The sequence below is a fragment of the Haliotis rubra genome, unplaced genomic scaffold (assembly GCF_003918875.1).
Source record: "Haliotis rubra isolate DU_JTF1 unplaced genomic scaffold, ASM391887v1 Scf646, whole genome shotgun sequence".
Lineage (NCBI taxonomy): Eukaryota > Metazoa > Mollusca > Gastropoda > Lepetellida > Haliotidae > Haliotis > Haliotis rubra.
This window is the reverse complement of record NW_025767353.1, coordinates 150,716-177,733: the sequence shown is the minus strand read 5'-3', so window position 1 is coordinate 177,733 and position 27,018 is coordinate 150,716. Positions and strand designations below refer to the sequence as shown.

At 39.6% G+C, this 27,018-nt stretch overlaps 1 protein-coding gene across 1 annotated transcript in view; it reads right to left on the bottom strand.

The window, feature by feature from the left end:
* LOC124256982 (conopressin/neurophysin-like) overlaps positions 1-26,581 on the bottom strand; it is a 31,330-nt gene extending 4,749 nt beyond the window's left edge. The window contains exon 1 of the mRNA XM_046690948.1: positions 26,298-26,581. Within this exon, the coding sequence (XP_046546904.1) occupies positions 26,298-26,441 (144 nt within the window). The 5' untranslated portion in view covers positions 26,442-26,581. The remainder of the gene's footprint in view (positions 1-26,297) is intronic.
* Positions 26,582-27,018: the final 437 nt, after the last annotated feature.

Sequence of the window (27,018 nt, the reverse complement as noted above, 5' to 3'; positions counted from 1 at the left end):
GCTTGCGTCAAGAAATATGCCATGCTTTCAAGAGTAGTAAAAGCCTAGGAGTCGATCAAAGTCTCAACATAAACCATTTATTTACGCTGTAAATACCTCCAATATACGTTTCTCTTCACAAACGAGCTGCCCACACTTTTGCTAATGCTATTTTATGTCTGCTGGAAACTACCCAAATCTAATACTGTCCGAACTTGCTCTTATGGTAAGTATGTAGATGTGGTTTGGCTATGGAGACAACAGATGCGCCACATTAACAGAATACATTATATGTTGGGAAGTGTACATCGTTCATGTCAGAATGCTATCAAGCGAGGGAAATTTCCAAAGCCTACTCGCTACCGTCATAAAATAGGAATGCATCTATTTGTAGATCAGGCTTTTTGATTTGGTAAATGTTATTCGGTTTTATATAAATCTCGGGGGAATAGTTATGGTTTTTCAGATCACTTATGTCAAGCCTAACAAGTTTGGTGTTGAGGGTTTAATTTTATTTTGTAGTGACATTTTGGCCAGACGCAGTTGCCCTTTTTATCTTATAGACGTCTGTAGTTCCGTTGACCAGTGCCTTTCCTGATGCCATGCCATGTGGGTGTTTGGAGGAAATCATTGCGTGCTGCTTTGGTAATAGAAAAACGTGAAGTCCTACACGACATTCTCTTTTATCCATAAATTTTAAAAATTAAAACGGCTGGAATGCATAATAAATCTGACATAGTTGGCATTTCACGTGATCGAAATACAAACAGTAAAAGCCAGAAAAAGACAGTTTCGGTTATCCGCCCAAACTACAGTAAAAGAGTCGCTATGAAAATTCAACAAGTTGGGACTAGTGTAACCTTTTTTGACGTTTGATTTACGTGTAGGACAAGAAATTGTAAATATAGATCGTCAGGGCTGGAGAATCATGACACTCGATCATCTGCCGAAACAGAGGCAGAATAGAACTGGAAAGTTCAGGAATGAGTGAGTGTCAGAGTGAGTTTAGTTTTACTCCGCACTCAGCAATATTCCAGCCATATGGAGATCACTATAGCTGAAATAATGAGGAGTTAAACAAACACACAAACAAACAAACAAAAGCAAAACTCAGTCTTTGGTAAATGTTTCTAAGATCAACACAGTACAATAATCACTGTTATGTCATTACGTTGTGGAAACATTTTGCCAAACAAATGTGTCATAAACTGACAGAACACTTCGAAGCTGCTACACGACATGCCCTAACGCCGAACATTAAATGTCATGCAAAAGGCATGTACATAAAACTGACAGATAAAAGACCAATGAAGTGGACCAAACGCATGCTTCCAGGGGAAGGAACTCATTGAGTTCCTGGAAGCTGGAGGACATCTCATCAAACTGGGTCGAGGACCTGTCTATCACCCCGAGAGAATCGTGTTATGCGAATATAGGACGGTCTGACAGAGTGCTGGTTCCTGCCGAAGTAAACACTTATACTTAACCAAACCCAGAGCATAATCAAGCTCGAATTTCCACAGACTGCATTTGGATTTAATGGTCAAAAAGTTGTGAAAATGATAAAAAATGATCACAAGCGATAGTGACGTGTAACTTGTATTTTTTAAATCAACAAAAAATGTTCGAAAAGCGTAGATTAGATGTTGTTATACGTTGATTTTGATTACAATACTAGTGTCTGTTTGCTAAATCGAACACTCATTAATCCGAACGATTTTGTACCTGCTGGCATTAATAGGTTTCATTATTTAAGGCATTTTCACATAACAGATGCAATAAAATCACTTCTTTTTCAAAGTAATCACAAAGCTTTTGAAACCACTTTGAAGGTCACATAATTATAATCAGTTAAGTGACATTTAACATATTTTCGTTGAAAAAGACAATATGGCGGAAATGAAAACATAATATTGAACTTAAAGTTGATTTATTGGTTTTCTAAGAGGAAATTTATTCCTGTTTGAATTTCCAAATATTTTATGTTTCCTATGAGTTAGGCACAACTAATATTAATCGGAATAAACGATTGGAAATTAGCACCATTTGTATCGAATTTAATATTTTAAAATGTTATAACAGTTTGTGGGAAGATGAAAGTTTTAAAGTCAAACACAAGCAGGTCAATTTGAGCAAAGATTAGACTATCTTGGCCGATGAATACTATCACCTAAACTGTAAATATCGATTGAAAATCGTGTTCTATTTCCTGTAATGTTATCAAATCCACGCCTGATTAGAACAATCATCTGAGAAACGTCACTGCTTGGGAGTATCAATTACTGAGAAAATATTTGCAAACATAATAAAAAGTCGCCCTGGCGAATTCTGTGTATCCTCTTTAATTTCTCTTCCTTTTAAAACAGTTAAGAGGTAGCCCTGTCAGCCCCACTAAAATCATCACCATGTCTCCACTAGCAACTGACAATCTTATAGGAATGCCGTTTTTGCGGTAAAAGTATTATATTTATCTTGCACATTAATGCGTCAGTCAGCCAAAGGATGCGCGGACCTCAGAGGAGACAACGTGTAAGCTCACAGGTCATCAACCAATCAGCGTCCCAGGAGAGATGAGGGACTAATCGCTGTGACGTTCGTTCCATTTTGAATGGATTAAGAATAGCGAAATTGACAATCCGGTCCAGGAGAAGAATAGGGGGTTTCCCATTAAGCACCTGAAGTCATCAGCTCGCGATTCATATCCAAACATGCGGCTGCTATTGATTAAAGTGAAAATGATACGCCAATGACAAGGTGAAATTAACAATAAATGGACGTTAAGCACGCGCCTGGTCTCGTGCTCTTCACGTTCAACTGCCAATCAAAGCACTAAGTTGGTTTAGCCTCGGTTTCGTGGCTAGTGGAAAGGTTTGGATATTATTCCGCATTTTGGTGGGGGAGCAAGCAAGGTCAGACTGAAGGAGATGCCCTTCAGAAGAATTTGAAGGAATTTGTTAGCATCTTGTGTCTACTTAAGACATTTAAATGTTCTTGCTTCTGACAGGGTCTATTTTATGTTGCCCATGGAGTAGAAAATACATTATCTTTCAAAATGAAGGCATAAAAAATACATTTCTTCTTAAAAGTTGATTTAATGCTTAAAGAGGGACTGATGTTGCATTTCAACACCACTTAAAGCACACTTTGATTTTTTCAGCGAGACAGATTTTTCTTTATCGGTATCTATATAAGAATTCATAAAGACGATCCAACGAAAGTAACTAGAAACCCTTTAAAAGTTTAATTGCAATTCAAGGTGTATTATTTTGCCCTTGAGAAATATCGCAACTTTACTTAAGCATTTCTTCATTGAGCCGACACTGAAAGTCAAAGCATGCACAAATTTCTGCTTTCATGCTCTCGCAATTCATCACTCTGGATTCTGACAAGGGAGATAGAAAAATAACATTTTCCATCTAAGATGCTAAAGCTGCAATACCCGGAAGTGAGCTGTCAATAATGCGTATCAAATGTGACAGCATGCTGCTCTGTCAGTTAATCCTGTTTGGCCTCAAATGTCTGTCAATCTGGTACAACATTGTACAATCACATCCAAGATGAACGAATCAAGACAAATGGCTTCATGAATTCTCTTTCCACATACTTTCCGCAACATAGCATAGCCTACACAAAGGATTAAGATCCTACTTTGAATAAGATATGTAAGATAACATCACCGTATTTTGCGAGTGTGAGTAACCTTCAACGGGATACCGTCTCAGATTTCAACCGAAATGGCTATGTGAACACTGATGAACGGTATCAGATTATACCCGCAGCATAACGTAACTTCTTCTCCTGTATTATATTACAGATTATGTATTATTCTCCGATCAAAATATGATTCATTTAGACAAGGAACCAGATGATCAAGGAAGGGAAAACAATTGGCGAGCATGGAAATGTCTGCTTCCTACTTAAAGCTTCCTTAGTTGTAAGAATGCAGTTTTTATTTTGTCTTACTTCGAAGCTATGCTACATTCTTTAAGTGACAGCCATATAATTGAGGGAAGAATTGCGATACAATTATTTATGTTTGAATATAACAACATTATTTTGTTCAATGGCTGCTTGTGTTTCCCTAATCAGATCGACAACCTACACAAAACAATATTTCAGCTCATTTCGTTTCCCTTCATATATTTGCCAACACCAACGGTTAAACATTTAAAACTCCAGGGATTCGGTTTAACATAACTCAGGACAACTCGAGAAAACGGTATACTAATTAACCAGATCTCCTTTCTACCCACCACCACCTCTACCCATACAGGAACTTATCCCACCCGAACACAAACGCTGCCTCTCCTACCCCTACCAATTTAGCTACACCGCCCCCAGCCCCCAAACTGAAACCCTAACTCGTCACGACACACTAATCCTACTTCACAATAATCACGAGACGAAATACGTCACAGACGAGACCCGTCACCAGTATCCAATTCCAGCCGCATCTTCACATTTTGACACGCGAGGATCAGAGCCAGTCGACACGTTAAAATAACACTTAGCTGTCATCAGTAATCTGAGATCAATGTAGCCCCTGAAATCTTAGAATCCCCGAATATTTGCTGAAACGAAAATCCTTCACATGCAAAAACAATTTGGGTTAATGAAAAGAGGTCTATACATTTGTTTCATAATCTGTCCATGATAGGATTTGTCGCATGTATTTCGAGGAGGATGGAGATGAAGACAATGACTTCTCTCCATGAACATTTGCATAGTTTACTGATGCAGATACGAGCACCATCAGAACCATCTGTGGATAGTGAGAGCAGATTGGAGTCATCTGCCAGGAAGTCACAATAGTTTCCTATTGTATAAATTTCTGATGACTTGGACATGACTATTATAAAATGAGAAAGGATGTTACTGCAGACCTGCATCATTTGGATATCTATGCCATTTGTAATGGATGGTCATAGAAGAACAGCATACATAGTTCATACAGAGTGAGAAAATGGTTTTTTGAAGTTATGCTTCAGCCTGTCTGATCAATTAGAACCGGTTTCAGGTGATGAAGTTGAGCATCAATAGTACGTCATTTATGTGAATGATTATAGATATGCACCCATTGAGTGTTTAATTTAAGATTCTGTAACTAATCATACATCTCAAGGTCTTGACAATTAGGCTGACATATTTTATATCAAACAGGATGGACTTACTAGTACTCCAATAGTCAAATGAAACAAAGAAATTCATTCTGACAACACAACCCGTGTGGTCTTCTCTGAACGTCTTCGCAAGAGATTGACCTGTTTGTTACTTCAACTCAAGATGAATATATCTGTATACAGGGATTTCGCTTCCATTGTCTGTTCGACTATCGCTATTTTATAGGTTACTTGTCGACACTAATGGGATACATGAAATGACCGAATTAGGTTCGGCAAACTCCTTGCTCCGATTAACAAAAGGGCACTACAGCAATATGTCTAATAAAACTGACCAAACGCGTGAAAACTGTTCCCATCCCCAAATCTCCCCTAGACACATTTATATGTTAAGTATCAAGTTAAACAGCATTTTAAACACTTTAATTTTTTTACAACTTGCGACGCTATATGTCTTTAAAGAACTATTAATTTCATTTCCTGTTACTCAGCCAGGTCAAGAGGTTTGGAAGATAAGCCAGATATCAAGCTATACTCCTTAGTGTAATTTTCCTGTTGTAAATGACAAAATCAACAAACCGGAAGGAGTCAACAGCAATTGGAAAGGGTGAAAAACATAAGTGCTTACTCAGGTTGAAGAGACTAAGTTTCTAGACACGCGAGTTGTTGCCCAATGCAACCAGCCCACTGTTGTGGACGAGGAAGGCATGACTTCCTCTATGCCCTTTGATAGCGGTCTTTCTGATGCAAATCTGTGTTGTCCCCTCACTTAGATGCCTCGCTTTGCATGAAGATAATGTGTATCCATCTCGCCTTCACGGCTTGGTTATTCAAGACCGACACTAGACATTTACCTTCATCGACATCATCATCAATCATTGGAAAGAAATCAGAGCAGCCACATCGTTGTATTTGTTGGTGTAAATTAGACGGTCTTTTAAACACGTCAAGTATTTGTCTTGGCAGAATGACTCACTTTTCTTGATCCATCATGGTGTTGATGATCATGTGATTTCAGAGTCATCACCACGCTGACTTTTTGTGGGATGAGGTGGAATGGGCTTTCACATGCTTATCACGTATCCTCATAGATTCATCAGATTCGAAAGCTGTTTTACACTTTCTCAGCAGGTGTCATGAAACGCAGGCTTTTCACAGTTCAAATTCAACACATGAAGGGAATAATCAGCGTCGATTATCAGAAAAATCCATCGGAATAAAAACCAAATAGTGTTCAAAACTATATGAATCGATCACCGAAAATCATTGATGATACTGGGCGGATAAAGACTGACTGACTGACTGAGTTTGGTTTTACGCCGCTGTTACCAATATTCCAGCAACATCACGGCGGGGATAAAGAGTGAGTGAGTATGGCTTTACTCCGCTTTTAGCATTATTCCAGCAATATCACGGCGGGGAACAACAGAAATGGACTTCATATATTGTAACCATGTGGGGAATCGAACATGGGTCTTCGGCGAACACTTTAACTTTTAGTGAGTAAGTTTAGTTTTACGCCGCACGCAGCAATATTCCATCTATATGGCGGCCTTTAGCCATTAGGCTACCCCATCGCTAGTGAAAAGAGGAAGGATGTACCTCTCTACCTGAAACTAGGCATTGAAACCCGTTTACAGCACGACAAGCAGTCACTGCTGTATGATGGCTGCTCTAACAACTCTTGACGTGTATGCGCTTCCAAATATTGTCAAACACCGATGTGTAGAAGTTGAAGGGAGGTACGTTAGTACTTCGAGTTATCCGAAGTTGGACACGACAAATAATGACAAGATAGAAATAGGCCGGGATCACTGTATAGGAAATGCATTTCCGCCATAGAAATGCTCACATCAGTAAATGTATACACTTAACCACTTTAGGGGGCGGTGGGGTAGCCTAGTGGTTAAGGCGTTCACTCGTCACGCCGAAGACCCTGGTTCGATACCCACATGGGCACAATGTGTTAAGTCCATTTCTGGTGTCCCCCGCCGTGATATTGCTGGAATATTGTTAAAAGCGGCATAAAACTAAACTCACTCACTCACTCACTTAACCTCTTTATTGTGGGTTCACGCAAATAATATGAGATGACAGTATTGCAACTGTTTCGAAAGTGCAGTTGCGCTTATACTGACAATTGTATATTCACATTGACTGTTACCTCATGTATTGCACGTCTAAACCCCCTATTTGTGTTTTGGATAGCCTTTCGCACCACCTTAAGTCTTGCACTATTCTATCAGTGTGTGTTTATTTGACGTTGTCCATGTTTGCAGTTTCACACATATCCAACCAGTGTGATATTGACATAAAGAAAATGTCCTTTGCTTGTCTATCATATTACCACACATAAATAAAATAAAATAAGAAATTAATTTTAATATATATTCCCCCCCCCACCCTCCACCCCAACCACGTTGTTTTCGTACCATGCCTAAAAATGACAACTGATTTGGTGTTATCACCTTTCCCAAAACTGTTTTCTGTATTCGAGCTTTATTCAGTATGTATTCAATAATTCATCTTCGGCTTATTAAACAAAAGTAGGTTAGCAATACTAGGAATGCCAAATAATGCTAAAACATTTCTCTCATACCAAGCAGAGTGCTCCCAACTGAGATTAAAACTCCAGTAAATCTACAACATATTAGGAAAAGCCGATTAAATGATGGCGACAATAAAATCGATATTGATCGTATCGTTTGGACGTAACATTCTCTTATTTCCAATTAGGAGAATACAATATCAGACATCTCGTCTCCTAATCATACTATTTCAAACATACACGCCATACAAGTCCCAGACGAGTTCCAACGCGTAACCTTACACCTGTATTTTGTTTGACGATTTTTCAACAACTTTACATTGAAAGGCCGGAGTGCTGCAACAGTTAGGATGAAAGATAAACGAGTTTGTTTTGTTCAAGCTTGATGTTATTCTTAAAAAATTTGCAATGATACGAGCTGTATTTGTTACAACATTTGTGTTCGAAGGATATGAATAACTTCAAACGTTCACTATTTGTAGTTTACACATGGGGACAGTGAAGTACGTTAGACTATTCTCCTCATTTTTCTTCTTCTTTAAAACAGTTATGGGGGCGGTGGGGTAGCCTAGTGGTTAAAGCGTTCGCTCGTCGCGCCGACGACCCGGGGTCTATTCCCCACATGGGTACAATGTGTAAAGCCCATTTCTGATGTCCCCCGCCGTGCCATTGCTGGAATATTGCTAAAGGCGGCGTAAAATTAAACTCACTCACTCATTCAGCTGCTCTAGCAAACTCCCACGCGGAGCAGAATATACATACACAAATCAGAAATGTAGGAATGAAAAATATTAAGCTGTATCAATACAAGTAGCTTCTGAAATGATCCATTGCCACATCTCTATACTTTTCCCCCTTATCTCCACACCCACACCACAACAACGTATGTGGGTGATTCCAAAGAACAAATAGTAATTACTTCTACGGCGGAATGCCATCACACTATCTATGGTTTATAAACATGACGGTGTCTGTCTTTCGACGGCGATACTTACCTTCATAGGTATATTTTCACTGATTGATATTCACGCGAAGTATCCCTATTGGTGAGGTGAGCTAATTCTTGTAGTATAATGTAGGTATGAAAGACTCAGCTAAAGATGCTAAGAACCAGTGTGCAAAACAGCCACTGGCGCGTTAGCCCGTGGCTAGTAAAAATCCAGTCGGGCCAGTAAATCTCCAGTCACTGGCCCGGCTGGCTAGTGGATTTTCGTGGGGTCATTTGGTAAATATATCACTCTCTCCGACTTGTGAAGTTATAATACACTTTTAAATCATGCAAGATCATGGCCTGATAAAATGTCCACCATATTAGCAGCATAATGATGAAACCCGTGTCATGCCGACAATATCTTATTCTCATCTACTTTTGTAATCTTTTGCTTAATTTCTAAATTCAATTGCTAGTGAATTATTTTGAGGGGCTAGTAACTTTCAGTTAGCCTGACTGGCTAGCAAAATTTGGAAACTATTTCGCACACTGCTAAGAACACATAGTATTCAACAACCTACCACAGACACACACATCTGTGACATATAGTGCAGTAATCAGTGTTATAAATATAGCTGACGTTTCCATAAATAATTGGAAACTGCTACAGGAAGTATTCTTTGTTCGCCAAATGTAGTTCTTCCCTGGAAGTTACGTCAGTACAAGCCATACAAGGCTCGTGTAAGGAGGGCGATTCCAGTCGCCCTTGATTCGGCTGTGAGATAATAACACATCAAATGGAACCCTGGAGCCAGTATTTTACAATTGCTTAAAGAATGTCTAATGACATAGAATATGAAACAAATATGTCCTCAGCTCGAATTTTAAATACTGCCTCAGGATTTGGTTGAGAAAATATGTTCCTATTTCCACAAAAATGTTCGAGAAACGAACTAATGACAAAGAATACGAATCAATTATTATCACAACATGGCTTAAAATAAGAAGCAGATATGTTCTCGACTCCACCTTTAAAAGAAAATGTAGGGTTTGACCATATGCACATGTGATACATGTGGTCTCAACCTAGGTGAGTTTGTTCACAAATTGCCTCTGTTCACCCAGCAGTGAATGGGTACCCGATGGGATAAGTCATACGACTGGTAACCTTCTAGCCTTCACAGGCAGCTTGGATTATCCGGGGTAATAATGTAAGCAGCTTAAGCATGCGCAAGCCGTTATTACTATTGTTGTATTATATATCTTTAAAGAAAGTGTTCCACAAATGATAATAGTGGAATGTGAAGAAAACATGTTCGACACTTAAAACATGGATTCAGAAAGGATCTTCTCTCACATACATGTGTACACAATACAAACTTTGTTATTTCCTTTTGAAACGGATGGATGTATATTTAAAACATTTCCAAGTTTCGGGTTAAAAATGTTAAAACTGAGCTAGGACAAACCTAAATATCGGTCTCGAGTTTTGCACCTAAACCTAGTACGAGTGTTCCAACTGACATATACACTGCCATATAAACAGTCTAGATGCAGGAAACACAAGACAACATGAGGATACCTTGTACTGAAACAAGACCACGTGCAGCACGTGGACAACTGAAGTCATGACCTGAACTCCTTTATCACATGCCCTGTGGACACAGTGGGAACACAGTGGGTTACATTACTACACACGGGCAAGCTGATCCCAGTGTGCGTAAACGACACGTCACAGCTGACAATTATAAGATGGTGTTTGCAAAAAATGTTAGCATGTCCTGTTCAACTCCCAACCCCTCTCCCCCAATTCTACATACAAAAGTAAAGAATTATCCAGATAAAATAAAGCAGATATGCTCAAAATTGTATGTTTATCTTGTCCTTACTTTAAATACGTAAATTATTAATTTTGTCTTGTTATCCTGTCAAATATTTATAAGATCAGATGGCATGTAAATTTTTTTCATTTCTAATCTAATATGATATCTAACAAATATTTCACAAACATATGAAGGATTATGAATATTTTTAGAACGGAGTCCAGTCAAATACATTTAAACGTCAACTTGACTCTGAACCGAGTTTAACATGACATTATCAATGAAATGAGTGCTGTGAGATTAACGGCTCCATGTGTCTGTCACTGTTAAGCGCTGCAAGGAGTCAACAGGTTCTGAAGTTCATGTCCAACACCGATCCCAATAGCTTGACTAGCCTCTATTATAATCCCTTCCATACATACAAGCATGTACCCCAGGACAGAGTGGGCCCTGTGTAAACACAATTTCACCCATTTATCAAGTGTCATGTATATCTGACTGACCTTTGAGTTCAGACAATAGAACCCCGCTCTTGTTTGTCGATCAATAACGACAATATGACAGCTAGGTTGTCAGTGTGTGTCGATAATGCCAGTTGGATGAGTTTTTAAGAGCCTTCAGGGACTTCTCAATGTCTCATCAGTAGCCAATGGGTTTCTGTGTCGTAAGCTTGTATGTGACATAAAACTCAATATGTGGTTTGACGAGATATGATAGCGCCTTGTTCGATAATGTACATTGTAATCCGATGGGAGGCAGAGTACACATATGGAACATATTGCCTGTTTCGTTCTTTGTTGTAGTTAATGCCTGAGGATGAACGATTCTGGAAACCAATATATGGTCTAGTTGTCAGTTTCTGGTCTCCATTTGATTTAATCGTATCAGACATTGCATAATGTCAGGAAAATGATGAATTACATTATGAATTGTTGTATCTATGTGGACGTAATGCAGCATTTCGTTTCCTCTACAGTTGCTTGTGACAGGGCTGTGGGGAAGCCTAGTAGTTCAAGCGTTCGCTAGTCTCGCCAAAGACCCGGGTTCGATTCCCCACATGGTACAATGTGTGAAGCAAGTTTCTGGTGCCCCTCGCCGAGATAGTGTTGGAGCATTGCTAAAAGCGGCGTAAAGCCATACTCACTCACTCACTCATTTGTTTATTTGTGACGGGTGCCACCGGTTGGGCAGGAACACGCTTACGTCTACACGAACTTCTGGTATCATCACTATTTGACAGTGACTAATCAACGTATACCTATGTTTGCAGTAAATACTTCATATGAGTATGGAAAGTGACCAGTAGCTTTGCAATATATTAATTAGTAAATATCTACCCAAAAGACCATGGTAATTATTTTATGTTTTACTACATCATTCATATGTTTAGTGTATATAAAGTGAGTACATGTATATAATTATTGCATTTGTCATCGTGTTAATACAAGTGGTGTAGCCTTTACCCTTTTTAAATCCTTTTGGAATAGTTACGAAATTATATAAAAAACATAAAAATAAACAATAAAAACGTTCTGTAGCATGTTCTTGCAGACGTTTCGGATAGTAACATGATATTTGGAGAACTTACACCAAAGTTAGTGAGTGAGTGAGTTTGGTTTTACGCCGCTTTTAGCAATATTCCAGCAATATCAGGGCGGGGGACACCAGAAATGGGCTTAACACATTGTACCCATGTGGGGAATCGAACCCGGTCTTCGGCGTGACGAGCGAACGCCTTAACCACTAGGCTACCCCACCGCCCCCCCAAAGTTAGTGGCGATCTGGAAATTATTACTGATGAGATATTGTGCTTGACATTACATTAAGTTTTGATGTCTGGTTTGTTCATAATGATCAAACTGAAGTACACTTACAACATGTTTCGTCCAGAACGTGGCCTTAGAGACGTATTTGTGATGTCTCTGTGTTACAGGCCTACTTTTGTTTGCCCAGTGTTTGATAAGCGTTATTAATGTTTAAAGAACGATGTTCATCAACATGTTTGTTTACATTTTATTATCCCCTAGCTACGCCCGGGAACGATAAAATTTTAAAACTTAAATAATGTTACTCACAGAAATAATGTTTCCTTTGTTTAAGACATTTTACAACCTCAACTTAAAAGCGCCACCACCACCAACAGACATTTCTTTCTTATGTACTCGAAGTAGTTCTTGGTGAAAAAATGTCCTGATGGTTAGGACGAACGCACTAGAGGATTACACAAGATAGCGGCATCAAGCCTTTAAGCTTTCTCTAAACCCTGCCTCCAAGTTGACTACTTCACTACCGGAAATAGGCTTGTCTTCTTTACAACGACAATACATATCCGCGATCCGTGTAAATAGGAAATCGAAAGTACAATAAACTACTGCGAAATACCAGGTTACATGTGCAAATGGCTCATTTTGGTTGACGGCTAAGTGGTTAGGCTATATTCAACTCCATCCATCTATCTATCTATCCTAAGACTCGTTGCCCTTCTACGCTTTGTTACCCCGGTCTTTACTTTCACGTTAAGCTAACAAGACTAGTTCACTGACATACTGCTCTAAGTGCCGATAAACGTAAACAGTTTACCATCGTTCCATCTGTCAGTCATCCGTTAGCTATCTTTCCATCCAGCAAGTAACGCGGTAATGTTCATGGGTTTAGTCTGCCTCACAGTCCCTGAACCACATTATTTCCCCTTCCAACCAGCCCTTTTTGGAGTGCTAAAACCCTAAATGAAGTAAGTCTAGATTTCCTACACATGTATATATATTCGGAGCGTAAGTCGAGGGTAGCTTAGGTTGTATACCTTCCATGAAGTTGAGAATGGAATTCGATAGCACACTGATCCATTGGCTGGGGTAATAATGGCGATAATTTTCGTTTAGGTTTCTGTCAAAATTATATACATATATATATAGTCGGAGGCTAAGAGTTAGTCGAGGGTAGCTTTGGTTCTATACCTTCCATGGAGTTGAGAATGGAATTCGATTGCACCCTGATCCATTGGCCGGGGTAATAATCCAGCATCCAGCATGGAAGAGCGCAATACAAATGAACTGCTAACGTCACCATCATCATTATTAGTGCCATAACCAATATTTACAAAATATAATACTATAATGAGGCTAATAGGGTTTGGGTGATCCTGGCACCAGACTGGTTAGGCTCATCATCAGCTCAGGGTATTGGCATCTATTCGAATCCGAAGGACGTGCTACTGTCGTTGGAAAATGCCGAACCAGAATCTGTTTCATTTTATATGGGATCTCCATTGACAATAGGTTCAAGTTATACATGTTGAGGGGTGAGTGAGAAATGTTGGTGGATGTGTGTTGAGGTTGGCCATTAAAAGAGAAAAGCGAAGGTCTAAACGAATCTCCTTGAAGTAGTCCTCTTATAATGGAAATGCGTTCCGATGTCAGTACCTGTCCCCGAAAATACATCTCAAGTAGAATTGACCAGCGATTCATTAAAGACTTGAGTTAAACAAGCAATAGTTCGGTGAGGTCAATCCACTGTAGTGACCTCAAAATCCAATGATCTACAGAATCATTTATAAGCCTTTCTGAAGTCTGTCCAACAATATAATTTGCTACGGTGGTAAGGATAATTCTTTTAAACCGACCCCAACACCCCTTTCTGGCTCCGTTCAGCTCTATATAAATCATGTGATTGGAAATGAAGCATGGTGACAGAAGATCTGCAAGACACACTTTAAATATTTTGCATTGTTTGTTCAAACAAAACATATGTGTAGATGTTTTAGGACCAGTTAAGTCAATTTGTTTATTGTTATTATTATTATCACTCCTTTACGATCCGTCTACCATTCTGTATAGCTATCTAATGATATGCATCCACCTCTCTTTGTAGTCCTCCTTGCACAGTAAGCCTCTTGTGTTGACGTTATCAGGGTACCAAGTTCATGCACGTAAGTCAACTGGACAGTGACGAGTGTGTGACATTTAGAGAGAAGATGTGCCACCAACTACAATGCAAAACCCATGGCCTGATTTGTAAATACTTAACAACAGATCTGATTATCTCATCAATATGTCAACACACTCAAACACACAAGAATCAGAATAAAGGCTTTCGTGATGGAAAGTGGTAATTTCGATGACAACAATGGACCTCCAAAGAGACGGGGTTTAAGGTTTGATATACCAAAGCAAACACGTCTAAAGCGGATCAAGGTCCATTTACCTGTAATAACTAGATTAGGAGGATTTCATACCGGGGTTGCCTTTATCTCAAGATTAAAATGTCAGCGCTTCGCGGAGGGGTCAAAACGTGGGAGCGACTGAAAACAAATGATCTGAAAAAAGACTGAGTGCCGTCACTTATTTAAAGAAAGGACAATCAGAAATCTACAAAGAAAGTATGGTGCAAAGTACTGCAAATATTTTCATAATACGTTAATGTGGTATTATATTCACATAGCCCGACAAAGCTGCATAACGATCGTGTCATTTGATAATACTGAGGACTAAAAACCCATATGAATGGGCATTTAAGTCCTTTAACACTTTATACCTCACTATTTCGATTATTGAGATGTGTCTTCTATTAACATTATCTCTTTAACACTTTATACTTCAAATAAACGTGTTTTCGTCAGGTGAACATTTGACATGACCTTGCATGTGTTTGAGATGGTTGCCATCGATGGAGTGAGTGAGTGAGTTTGGTTTTACGCCGCTTTTAGCAATATTCCAGCGATATCACGGTGGGGGACACCAGAAATGGGTTTCACATTTTGTACCCATGTGGGGTGCGAACCAGGGTCTTCGGCGTGACGAGCGAACGCTTTAACCACTAGGCTACCCCACCGCCCGCCATCGATGGAACAGGCTATGCTCACATATTTAACATATTGTTATATTGCCTACTGCCTTTGTTTGCCAGGAAAACCCCATCGTTCACGAAAAGTCAATGAAAACATCCAACATTACAACATCCACCAAAAGCCATGGCTAGTACTGAGCCCGGGTCCTTGAACCCCAAATAAAAACGTTTGGAGACTGGAACGGCAACGTCACTGATTACACTGGCTGACCATGACCAGGCGCTGCGCGATGAGTGGCATAGCTTCCCTGAAATCACCATTGAGAGTCTCAAACCCAGGAGGCCTCGTCGAGTGAATGAATGCTTGACGAATCGTGGCAGTACTGATCCAAAAACATCAACTCGAAATTTCCCATCTTACCCTATCTTCTTCCAAGATCGCTGACGGTCATACGCACCTACAGTCATATATTCCAATTAAATCATTATTATCATACAAGTATTACCAGAAACTATCGCTTACAATTTTGTAATTTTGTAATTTATCTATGCAAGACTGTTGTCGCCATGTTTTTAAAGAGTTCGCTTGTTGGGAACAAGACCCGGGCTTAATTCCCCATCATGGGTACAATGTGTGAATCCCATTTCTGGTGTTATCTGGTGTTATTGCTTAAATATTGCTGATCGCGGCTTAAAACCAAATTCATTCCAATTGGTGTTATGCCAAGCCATTAATGAATGTATACTCTTGTCAAGAATTGGCAACTACTGTCTGGCAAACCATGTAAGGAGATGATATGACAGACAAATGCACATATTGGGTCTGATCTGGACGGAAACACAGACAGACAACTTTCATTGAAGGCGGACTTGCTGAAGCCAACCAGGCGGAAGTACTCCTTCAGCCTGTGGCACTTCCAGTAGCGCTGAATGAACCCATTACTTGACAGGAGACGTGGTGTTACGGAGAAGTCCATTCGGAAAGTGACTAATGTGGCAGAGGTTACACACAGAATATAATCGACGTAATGCCAAGAGGCTTCAACAACACTAAGCCGCCAGTTTATGCCATCAAGGAACATACGACGCCTCGTGGTTTTGGAAGTTTGGACGTCAATTATTGAACTTCAGAGCGAGCAACCATTCAGAACGAATCACATGAATTAAACCATCTAGACATGATGCGCTCCTGGAGCCGTTGTACTAAGCGATCTTAGTGCTAAGGCGGTCGTAATTCCCATACCTTAAGACAAACTTACGACAGTCATAGCGCTAAGGTTGCTTTGTAGAAAGTTGGTTTGTAGTTTAACGCAGCACTCAGCAATATTCCAGCTATATGGTCTGTAAATAATCGAGTCTGGACCAGACAATCCACTGATCAACAGCATGATCATCGATCTACGCTGCTAATATATGATGACATGTGTCAACCAAGTCAGCGAGCCTGACCACCCGATCCCGTTAGTCGCCTCTTACGACAAGCATGGGTTACTGAAGAAAATTCTAACCTGGAACTTCACGGATCTCGTTCAACGTCACCCAGGCCCATTACGATATAGACTGAGACGAATTAGGATTCTAACTATTTCACATGTACCGGTTTTTGTAAACCTTTTGATAATAGATGCCTTTATGATTGAAGGCTGTTTCCCTTTTTATGCAGTTTTGATGCTATTCATAAGTGATTAAACTTTCTCATTAACTATATTTGTGGAATGTTTGTTCGCGATACAGTCATTAAACGGACCTCGTCTGAGCCTGTCCTAATGAAACTGTTCAATAACGTTTTTGTTATCAGCATACAGTATGCTGAGTGAATTCGTTCAATAGATTGCTAATTTAGAACACACATTCTGTTCACGATTTCAAGAACAATCCATCGTTTGTTGAACGAAATTGGGTTCCTTTGCCCAAAGCCATGGTTTGGGGAAGGTACAAAGACAATGATAAGCTTGCCTGATGAGCTCTTCTTGAAGCCACTTTGAGGTTTCAAATGTTGAAGATTGTTTTCAGTGACATCCTAAAATCGAATATGAGTGAGAGAGAAAGTGAGTGGTGAGTATGGTTTTATGCCGCTTTTAGCAATATTCCAGCAATATCACGGCAGGCGAAACCAGAAATGGGCTTCACACATTGTACTCGAACCCGAGTCTTTGGCGTTAAGAGAAAACGCGTTAATAACTAGGCTACCCGACCGCCCCAAGAGTGAGTGAGTGAAATATATTGTTGAAAGGGGCGTTTAACACTCTAACTATAAGATATAAATATTGATATGAGCCTGATCACTGATTATTTACAATCAATTTTAATGTGTCCTTTAGTTAATACACATGGCGGAAGTAAGCTTTTTCAATAAAGGAAGAGAGAGCTTGGTTTAAAGAAACCTTGAGACGGTTTTATCATGATAGGTAAGATAAACTCGACTCCGGGTTCGCACCCAGCATCCTATCATCATGATCTTGGTGAGGAGCAACTGAATGAGAGATCTGGTTGGTTGTCATCTATTCGATTTAGTGGATCGAAGCTCATATCAGTCACCGTATCGTCTTGTCCGACTCGATTTATTTCTAGATCACCCTATTATGTTAAACTACAAACAACCGAAAATAATATAGAAATTTTACATTATAAGTTCTTCACTAGTCTCGAGGGGGAACCTGGGCTGATGTACCCTCGATGTTTGTTTATGTTCCCTGAGCCTGAGGGACCAGTGAACAACGTATTTATCTTACCGAACATCTCAATGATAATTTTGAACTGTTTGAAGCACGGGTATAGTATTTTATCTTACCTCACACATAAATGTCGCTTTATGATTGGCTGAGCGCTCTTTATTATTTTCAGTGTACCCCGCTTACAAGCGAGTAACATTTCAATGTACCCGGCTGTCAATGGCAACTCATTTGGTACTTCGTGGAGGTAATTCTTTATCTCGAATAACATTGAATCACGTCTGATGTACGGAAATTACCGATGTTTTGCGAATGCAAATTGTTGGAAGGGAGATAACTCTAAATCTGTTTTTCTTGTCAGCAAAATCTAGCGATGGCTACAAAAAGATTTGTACCCGTGCTTCAAACAATTCAAAATTAACATTAAGGTGTTCGGTAAGATAAATACGTTGTTCACTGGTCCCTCGGGTTGATGTACCCTCGATGTTTGTTTATGTTCCCCTCGACCTTCGGGCTCAGGGAACATAACCAAACATCGAGGGTCCATCAACCCATGCCCCCCTCGTGACCAGTGAACAACTTATAGAGTACCAGACTACTCATTTCCCTTCCATCGAACGTGCATTCGCAAAACATCGGTAATTTCCGTACATCATACGCGATTCAATGTTATTCGAGATAAAGACTTACTACTTCAAAGTACCAAATGAGTTCGGCATTCCCAGCGGGGTACATAGAAAATGTTACTCGCTTGTAAGCGGGGTACATTGAAAATAATAGAAGAGCGCTCAGCCAATCAGAAAACGACATTTATGTGTGAGGCAAGATACTAGTACATGGTCATAGCGATCTCCTGGGGACTGATGAAATATACTCATGGAAACGAATAAGGGAACACATGAAGTACACGTTCCTTTCTTATTTCCAGAATGTCACCCACACTGCAATGCATACCTTGTGAAGAATACCTGGAAAAGAATAAAGGAACACTTGTACTTTCATGTGTTCCCTTATTTGTTTCCATGCGTATATGTTCGTTACATCCGTATTTCGTTAATCTCACAGGATGTCCGCCTCTTGTCCTTACTGATTAATTGGGGCGGTGGGGTAGCCTAATGGTTAAAGCGAACTGGGTTCGATTCCCCATATGGGTACAATGTGTGAAGCCTATTGCTGGTGTCCCTCGCCGTGATATTTTTAGAATATTCCTTAAAGAGGCGTAAAACTAAACTCAATCACTCACTCATTCCTCTTTTAATTTCCATGGAGCAAAACGACAAAGCCATTTATGCTATGCTGTTTTTGATTATGAGATTCACCTTAGATACAATTAGAACTTGTTCTTTGACGTGGAAAATGATCTACGCAATAGCAATTCGAATTGTTATTTGTCTGGATGTCCTAATATGACAAATGACAGACTGATTAGTTCTACATAAATATCGCCAGACATCATTGAACTAAACTCATATAGCTCTTCATATACTATTTGTCTGGTATTACAAGAATATACAAAACAAAAGAAAATCAAGTTTACACAATTGGTAAGGTGATGACAAGCTGCTCTTTGAAGAATATAATAATAATAATAATAATAATAATAATAGTAGTGGGTATTTGTAACTCTATCTCTACTTTCACACTTACATTCTTCCAAATCTGTGTGCGTGTGTGTGTGCGTGTGCGTGTGAACATTGTTTCACATGTGATATATCCTCAGATATGTCATAGTTCCATATTTTCATCTATCTCATATAAATAATTGCGACTTTATAAAATAAGACTAAAACACATTTTGTGGATAAATAAAGTTTGTCTCAGTGTTGATATACACTGACCTTCATTCCCATGTTTTAAGTTAATAAGCGTTATGTGTTAAGCGTTAAGACAATATGCATGCTCTGAAGTCAATGATCAGTATCAACACTAACTGGACAGACTTTTAGCATTCAAATTATTGCGTAATATCAACAAAATATGTGGTCCTATTTTATAAATTCACAATTATTTGGTAGAGGTAGAGGAAATATTACGCATTTTGGAGCTATGATAGAGTAATAACTGTGTTTGAACTGCATCTGTTAACTCAACGGTAACTAGGTAACTGCGGTAATGAGTGTGTGAGTTTGGTTTTAAGCCGCTTTTAACAATATTCCACCAATATCACGGCGGGGGGCACCAGAAATAGGTTTTACACATTGTATCCACATGGGGAATCAAACTCGGGTCTTCGGGGTGACTAGCGAACGCTTTAACCACAAGGCTACCCCACCGGTAATGATGTGAGGATAACGTGACTTGACTGACATGTGTTACATCCAGGTTAGTATGTATATACTCCCCGGGGAGATTACACTGAAAATCGTGCTCAGGCTAATCTGCTGACCGGAGTAACCCTGTAGTCTTTGAGTATGCTTTAGGGGGTGGCTTTGGAGGATTGTAGATTGTTTAATATTACTAAACTCATTTCTAACGAAAAATGTGCGAAGCCAATTTATGGTGTCCCCCGCCGTGAATGAATGAATGAAATATTGCTGGAATATTGCTAAAATTGGCGTAAAACTATACCCACTCACTCACCCACTGATCAGATCATTCTTTCGCACGTAATCTTGATGAAATTCAGTATGAGAAATGGGATCAAGGTACATTGCGCATGTTTGTTGAATAAGCTGATTATAATGAGGATTAGATGGCCAGTTTCTTACGGACTGACTGTCCTCGTCTTTCGCTCAGATATAAAATGTTGATTTATTTCGCGAATCACGTGTAATAGTGCCGTCCGATTAGACTTTCTTGATTAATGTGTCCATATAACATTTTGACCGAATTTCCGAGTTGACTCTCGTACAATGTGAATACTGACTGACTGAGTTTAGTTTTACGCCGCTTTTAGCAATATTCCAGCAATATCACGGCGGGGGACACCAGAAATGGGCTTAACACATTGTGCCCATGTGGGGAATCGAACCCGGGCCTTCGGCGTGACGAGCCAACGCTTTAACCACTAGACTACCCCACCGCCCCCACAATGTGAATAACATGACACGGTCCTATGGGCAAATTAACTACCCTAAGATAGTGGATAGTTCACTTTATATTTGCGACTAGAGAGCAAAACAAAATCTCACGAACTGGGGAGCAAGAGAAACTATATCTCTCAGTAAAAACATTTTAAGTTAGCTATACTATAACCATGTACTGATCAGTGGTAAACAATCAAAGAATACCTAAACATGATATTTTTATAAAAAAGTATTTTGAAATGAATAAAATTTGCATTATAGACAACAAATGATGGATATCGCTGACAAATATATTTGAAAACCGATACATATTGATTCATTTCTTCACACATTTACATTTTAAACACGTTATAGTTCCAAATTCATTTCTTAACTCAGTTATCATTGCACATATTTATATTCACACAAAACTGTCCGGTCGAAGATATTTGTTTTACAAAATCGTTTCATCAAGGAGTCATGTTAAAAAGACATAATCAAATTATACAAATGTTCTTTCAATTTTCAACTTCATAAGAAGCAATTTCAGTATTCTTTCTTTTGCATGTTAGTTTCCATGCGTGACTACATCAGCTAAATGAATGGACATACCAATCATGAGTGACTGGCTTAGTGTTACGCCTCTTTAAACAATATTACGGCATTATCACGACGGGGGACACATCGCATCCAGGTGGGGAAGCGAATCCAGTCTTCAGCGTGACGAGCGAACGCTTTAACCACGAGGCCGGGTTAGTTTGCCCTTCGACCTGTCGAGCGACATACTAATCATGAAGATCCGATACATTGCAGATCCTTCGACTGCGAACAACTCCTTTAAACTTGAAACAAGTACAAAGCAACAGGTGCATCATATTTCATATCATAACTCCAAACAAAAACCGCAAAGTACACCAGTCGAGGAATATTTGCTTAACTCGGGGCTTCAAGTGTCGACCTACTTTCTGTGGCCATCTCCGAGGGTTTCCGGGTGAATATCACATGGGGTGTACGGGTATATTTATCAGGACTATGTTCCATTTACTCGACAACCGGATGCAGCTTTGCATTCATGGGCGTCGTAGGTCAAGGGTTTGGCTTAACGCCTCAGTTTTTAGTGGTACGATTTTGTGGTGGTGCGGGCAATGTCTTTCACTATCTGTGTGTTCTGGGGGCGCGAGTGTGATGTTGACAAAATAAGTGAGTGAGTCGTGTTTTATGCCGCTTTTTGCAATATCAAAGCAGTATCACGGCGGGGGGCACCGGAAATGGGCTTATGACATTGGATCTATGTGAGGATTCGAACCGGGTCGTCGGCGAGACGAGCGGACGCGTTTACTAATAGGCTATCCCACTGCCCGGATGAACCAAGGATCATATTCGTTGAATCTGCTTAGTACTCTGCCTTAACACATAGGCACTGGTCGACGCTCATGATATCTATCATTGGATTTTCTTGTCTGGACACGATTATTTACAAACCGATCATTGCGGATCGCGGCATTAAACAACAGAGAAAGTTAATAGAAAGTTTTTGAAGAAACAAGTTATCTGCTTATTCCGATGTGCTTATAAGCACAAGTCTGGAATTACTTACAGAGTTACTGTGAGTAATCAATACAAAAAAGAATGTAGAAATATCATGGATGCACGTAGCATGAACAAGATCATGGTATTTAGTCTTAAGACCAATGACATGGACATCCGGGTTAGAATTGGTCATCAGCAACCCATGCTTGTCGTAAGGCGCGACTAACTAAGAGGCTCGGTGGTCGACGCACGTCATCGTATCCCAATTGCGTAGATCGAAGATCGGGATGTTGATCACTGGATTGATATGTCCAGACTCGATTATTTACAGACCGAAGCCATATAGCTGGAATATTGCTGATTACAGCGTACAGAAAACAAAGAAACAAAGAAACACAAGGTCCATGACGTTACTGTTAAATATAACAGTACTTGTCCACAACATCGTGTGTCAGCACAATTGCACGACATTAATTATGATAATGTCAGCTTAACGGTATAACCACTTCAAACCAAGACGCACCTAATGTCCCTTATCAGTAACATACAGTGTTTACACGACTTCACAACTGAGATATAAATGCTGTGTTGATATCCGAGTTTTGGAAACCCCAGGTTGTGAAACGTCCGGACGACACGTGCTGTTTAGGAGCTGCATTGTACAGAAGTCAAGCGGCCATGTTGACATTTGAACACCCAGGTGGAACTTGACACTCATGTTAAGAATTAAAACTGCGCCATGTCACGGAATGAGATCTTCTAGAAGCATACTCGACGTTAACCCCGTGAACAAAGAATTTTACTCATTGTATCAGCGTCTTCCTGCCGACGATCTTATATCTGAATTCGTGTTTTTACATATATATTTTATGCAAATTGTGTGATTTGCGGGTGTTACCGGTAGGGTATGCAAGTTTCCCTCTTCTTGAACACTGTCATTCTAAGTTTCATTGATAGATATCTAATTCTACACTGTTAGGTTGCATTTAACGTCCATTGGAATCTGATTTGACAGTTAATCGGGAAATGTCATTACCTGGGGATGACGTTATAGATTTAATGTCAATGGAATTATCATATTTCAATTTAGTATTCTGGACTAGGTTTGTTTGTATAACGCCAATAGTAAACATTCTAGCAACATCACGATGACATGCACATCGTCAAAGTGGGCGAGGCACATCATGCGGGGAGGATATTAGGATTACTCCCCGTCGAGAAAAGACTACAATCACAGAGCTTGACCACCCAATCCACTTTTTACAAGACGATTTGGGGGGACTAGTTCGAACCTGGAACCCTCAATGTTCTGTATCACCAAGAGTGAGACTTACATTATTTTTGAAACATTTCATATAAACAGCTTTGTAGTCTAACGTTAACATTAATACTGATTTGACGCATAAAGAAATGAATGTACACTTGAATGTAGATTGGAATATGACGCATAGCCACATTGAGTTTCATGAAGACGATGAAGAGCCAGCCTTAATGTCAATATTACAATAAACAACATGGGGTTGTAACCTTTTCCGTTCACGTCTATGGTTTCATGCTCGACGAATGTGGAATAATTAGCAAAAACATTTATTAATTATATTTCTGAAAGAGCAAATTATGCATTTCTTCAGTTGACGGTCAGAGGAACAGGCCCCAAAGGATGCTGTTATATATTAATGGGATGCCCACATATTGCATTTCATTAATATAAAGGACTCAAATGTCATCTGACTTGCTCGCGGCATATTCTACTTGATAGGTACTCTTGTGAACAGCGTCGTCAACAACTGATGACGTTACGTTACAACATCGTTGCGGCAGCCTACGTTGGATGCAGCGATGTCTTAACTGCAATGGCGTTGATTTTAACAGTAACAGACTGTGATTGGCTTTATCAAAAGAGTTGATGCTGTCATGCTGCAGTATTTTTTGTGCAATGCTTTCAACTAATTTAGTCGTGACAATCGCAAAAGGATAGTGTTAGCTTAGCCTTCCAGTACAGTTTGTGCACGTATAGAAAATGTCCACACTTTGACAGTATCATTAAAGATGAAAAGTGGAAGTAGAACGTCTGATATGGTTTCTAATACAATGTAATTGACTATCTCAGCAGCGCATGTAAACGAATTTCTTAACAAAACAAAGCCATTTGTAAGAATGATTTCAGGTGTCGGATAGAATAAATTCAAGCTGACTGTGTTTGTATTGGGAAATCGAGGGGGCAAGTAATGCGAAAGTCAACAGAAATCTGAACCCCGTTAAGTCGCACTGGACGTACATACATGCATTACCCTATGAACATGTTAATGGTCAGTCTTGTAAACGTCTTAAAACGATAGACCCTGAATGTAATATAAGAAGGCACCGACAGAAAGAGGAAACTCGATAATTCACACAGTACGTACGTATGACGTTATACTCTCGGACACACGTGTTAATGAACACGTGTAGACCGTAAATGCGATGTGTGAATATATCCTAAAAAGTATATCTCCGGTTATGTGGACTGTAAGTATTCATTAGTATTTATGAACAAGTATCCAACTAGAGGATTCCTCGGTATAACCCATTATGGTTCTTCCTTCTTGGCAGCAATCGTCTCCAGGCGCTAATTATGGAAGAAGATCATTTACTGTGCATTCACGCTCATCTGTCTGGAAGGAAGTTTCTCTGAATGTAGTTTAAATAAAAGCTTGTTGTTGCACTGTTCAAAGCATTTTGGTTCTTATTTCATTTCTCAATATTTTTAGTAAAAACATGATCAAGGCATACGAACCAATTGAAACGTTCACGGATGTATGCAATGTTTCTGCATATGACCACTTTTTGTCAAAGCGCATACATTACGTTCCCATCCACCAAAGGTGAAAAACGTACACAACAGGGAAAATGTCACCACTAAACACCAAAACGTCTTTGGCATCTATGGACATTTTCGAAATCTCACGAATGTCATTGCAAAAGTTGAACATCAATTGAATTTTAGAAAGGTAACAGTAATTTTGTTCTCAAAACCAAACATTCAGGGTTTTTTGTAATTCGTTCATTTATATATACACATTTGCTGCAATCTCCTGCTCAGTTTTTAACAGGTTTTAATCAGTCCTGATAAGACATCCAAGAGATAAATAACTTCATCACTTGCACTTAAACATACCAAAACAACCTCCGGCTAGGTTGGGAACGTTTAATCCAGCATTGCAACTTCTGTTACATCCAGATAAAAACGCTCAAAAACGAAATATCGGGTATCAACAGGGTGTGACATGAACACTGTAAGATATGCACCCCTTAAGATGTGTCAAATGAAAGGCCATCGTTAAAGCTTTTCTCAAACCCTGACAAGAAACTAAAAAAAGAAATGTACCAATGGAATTATTCATAAAATCCTCAAGTGCCCCCACGCACGTGTGCATTGAGCAGAGGGTTAAGAAGAAGAAAGTGAAGATTTATCAAGCTTATCTCAAACCCTGACAAGAAACTTTAAAAGAAAGGTACCAACGGAATTAGTTAATAAAATCTTCAAGTATCAATACAAACGTGTTCATTGAGCAAAGGGTTAAGAAGAAGAAAGTGAAGATTTATCAAGCTTATCTCAAACCCTGACAAGAAACTTAAAAAGAAATGTACTAACGGAATTGGTTAATAAAATCTTCAAGTACCAATACACACGTGTTCATTGAGCAGAGGGTTAAAACAAGAAGATGAAGATGTATCAAGCTTATCTCAAACCCTGACAAGAAACTTAAAAAGAAATGTACCAACGGAATTTATTCATAAAATCTAAAGTACCCATTACATGTGTGCACAACCATAAGGTTAAGAAGAAGACGGTGAAGATATATCGGGTATCACCGGACTGTGATACGACGCTAGATAGAGGTATCTAAAGGGCAGCGTTACTCACCTCCCGTGCGTTGTGTCCACTCATGTCCAAGCCTCGCTTACCACCGGGTGGGCAGTTCCTGATAAAACAAGCCAAGGTTCCAGATATGACACAGCCAAATAATACAACGATGGCAGACACTTGCATTGCGCTGGCAGAGACCATAGTGGGGTTGTTTTGAAGAAAGTTTTTGTTGGCCACTGCTCTAAATCCCGCCGGCTCGTCAACGTGATCAATACGAGGTACAGCAAACCTGCTCCGTATTTGTACGGCGTCCAACGCCTGCAGTCACGTGATTTGGGGTTTGCTCCCTCAAGTGGTGAAATCCCTGCTCAATGACAATGGAAGATTCCACCCCGCCCCCAACGTAGGGGTGACAGGGTGGCAGAGCAAAAGATGGGGGAGTAGGTGGCCTATTTGGGGATCAGTTTTCCATGGGGTGTGTGTGTGTGTGTGTGTGTTTATATTTGTTTGGAGATTTCTTTTCATCGTTCATGTTGTTTGTTCTCTGACAGGAATGGAAACCGATCTGGCTCAAATTGTAGAATATTACAGTTAATAGGAATGACAAGAAAACGGTATATGTATTTGTACCGAAACGTCGCTGTTATACAATAATAAAGCTGATCATCCATAAAGACTTGTCACTCCTATTACTTACAACTTCTAGAATGCTTCTCAAACAGTTCATGACAGTCAATACTTATAATATGAATTATGAATTAAAGTGGACATCTCGATG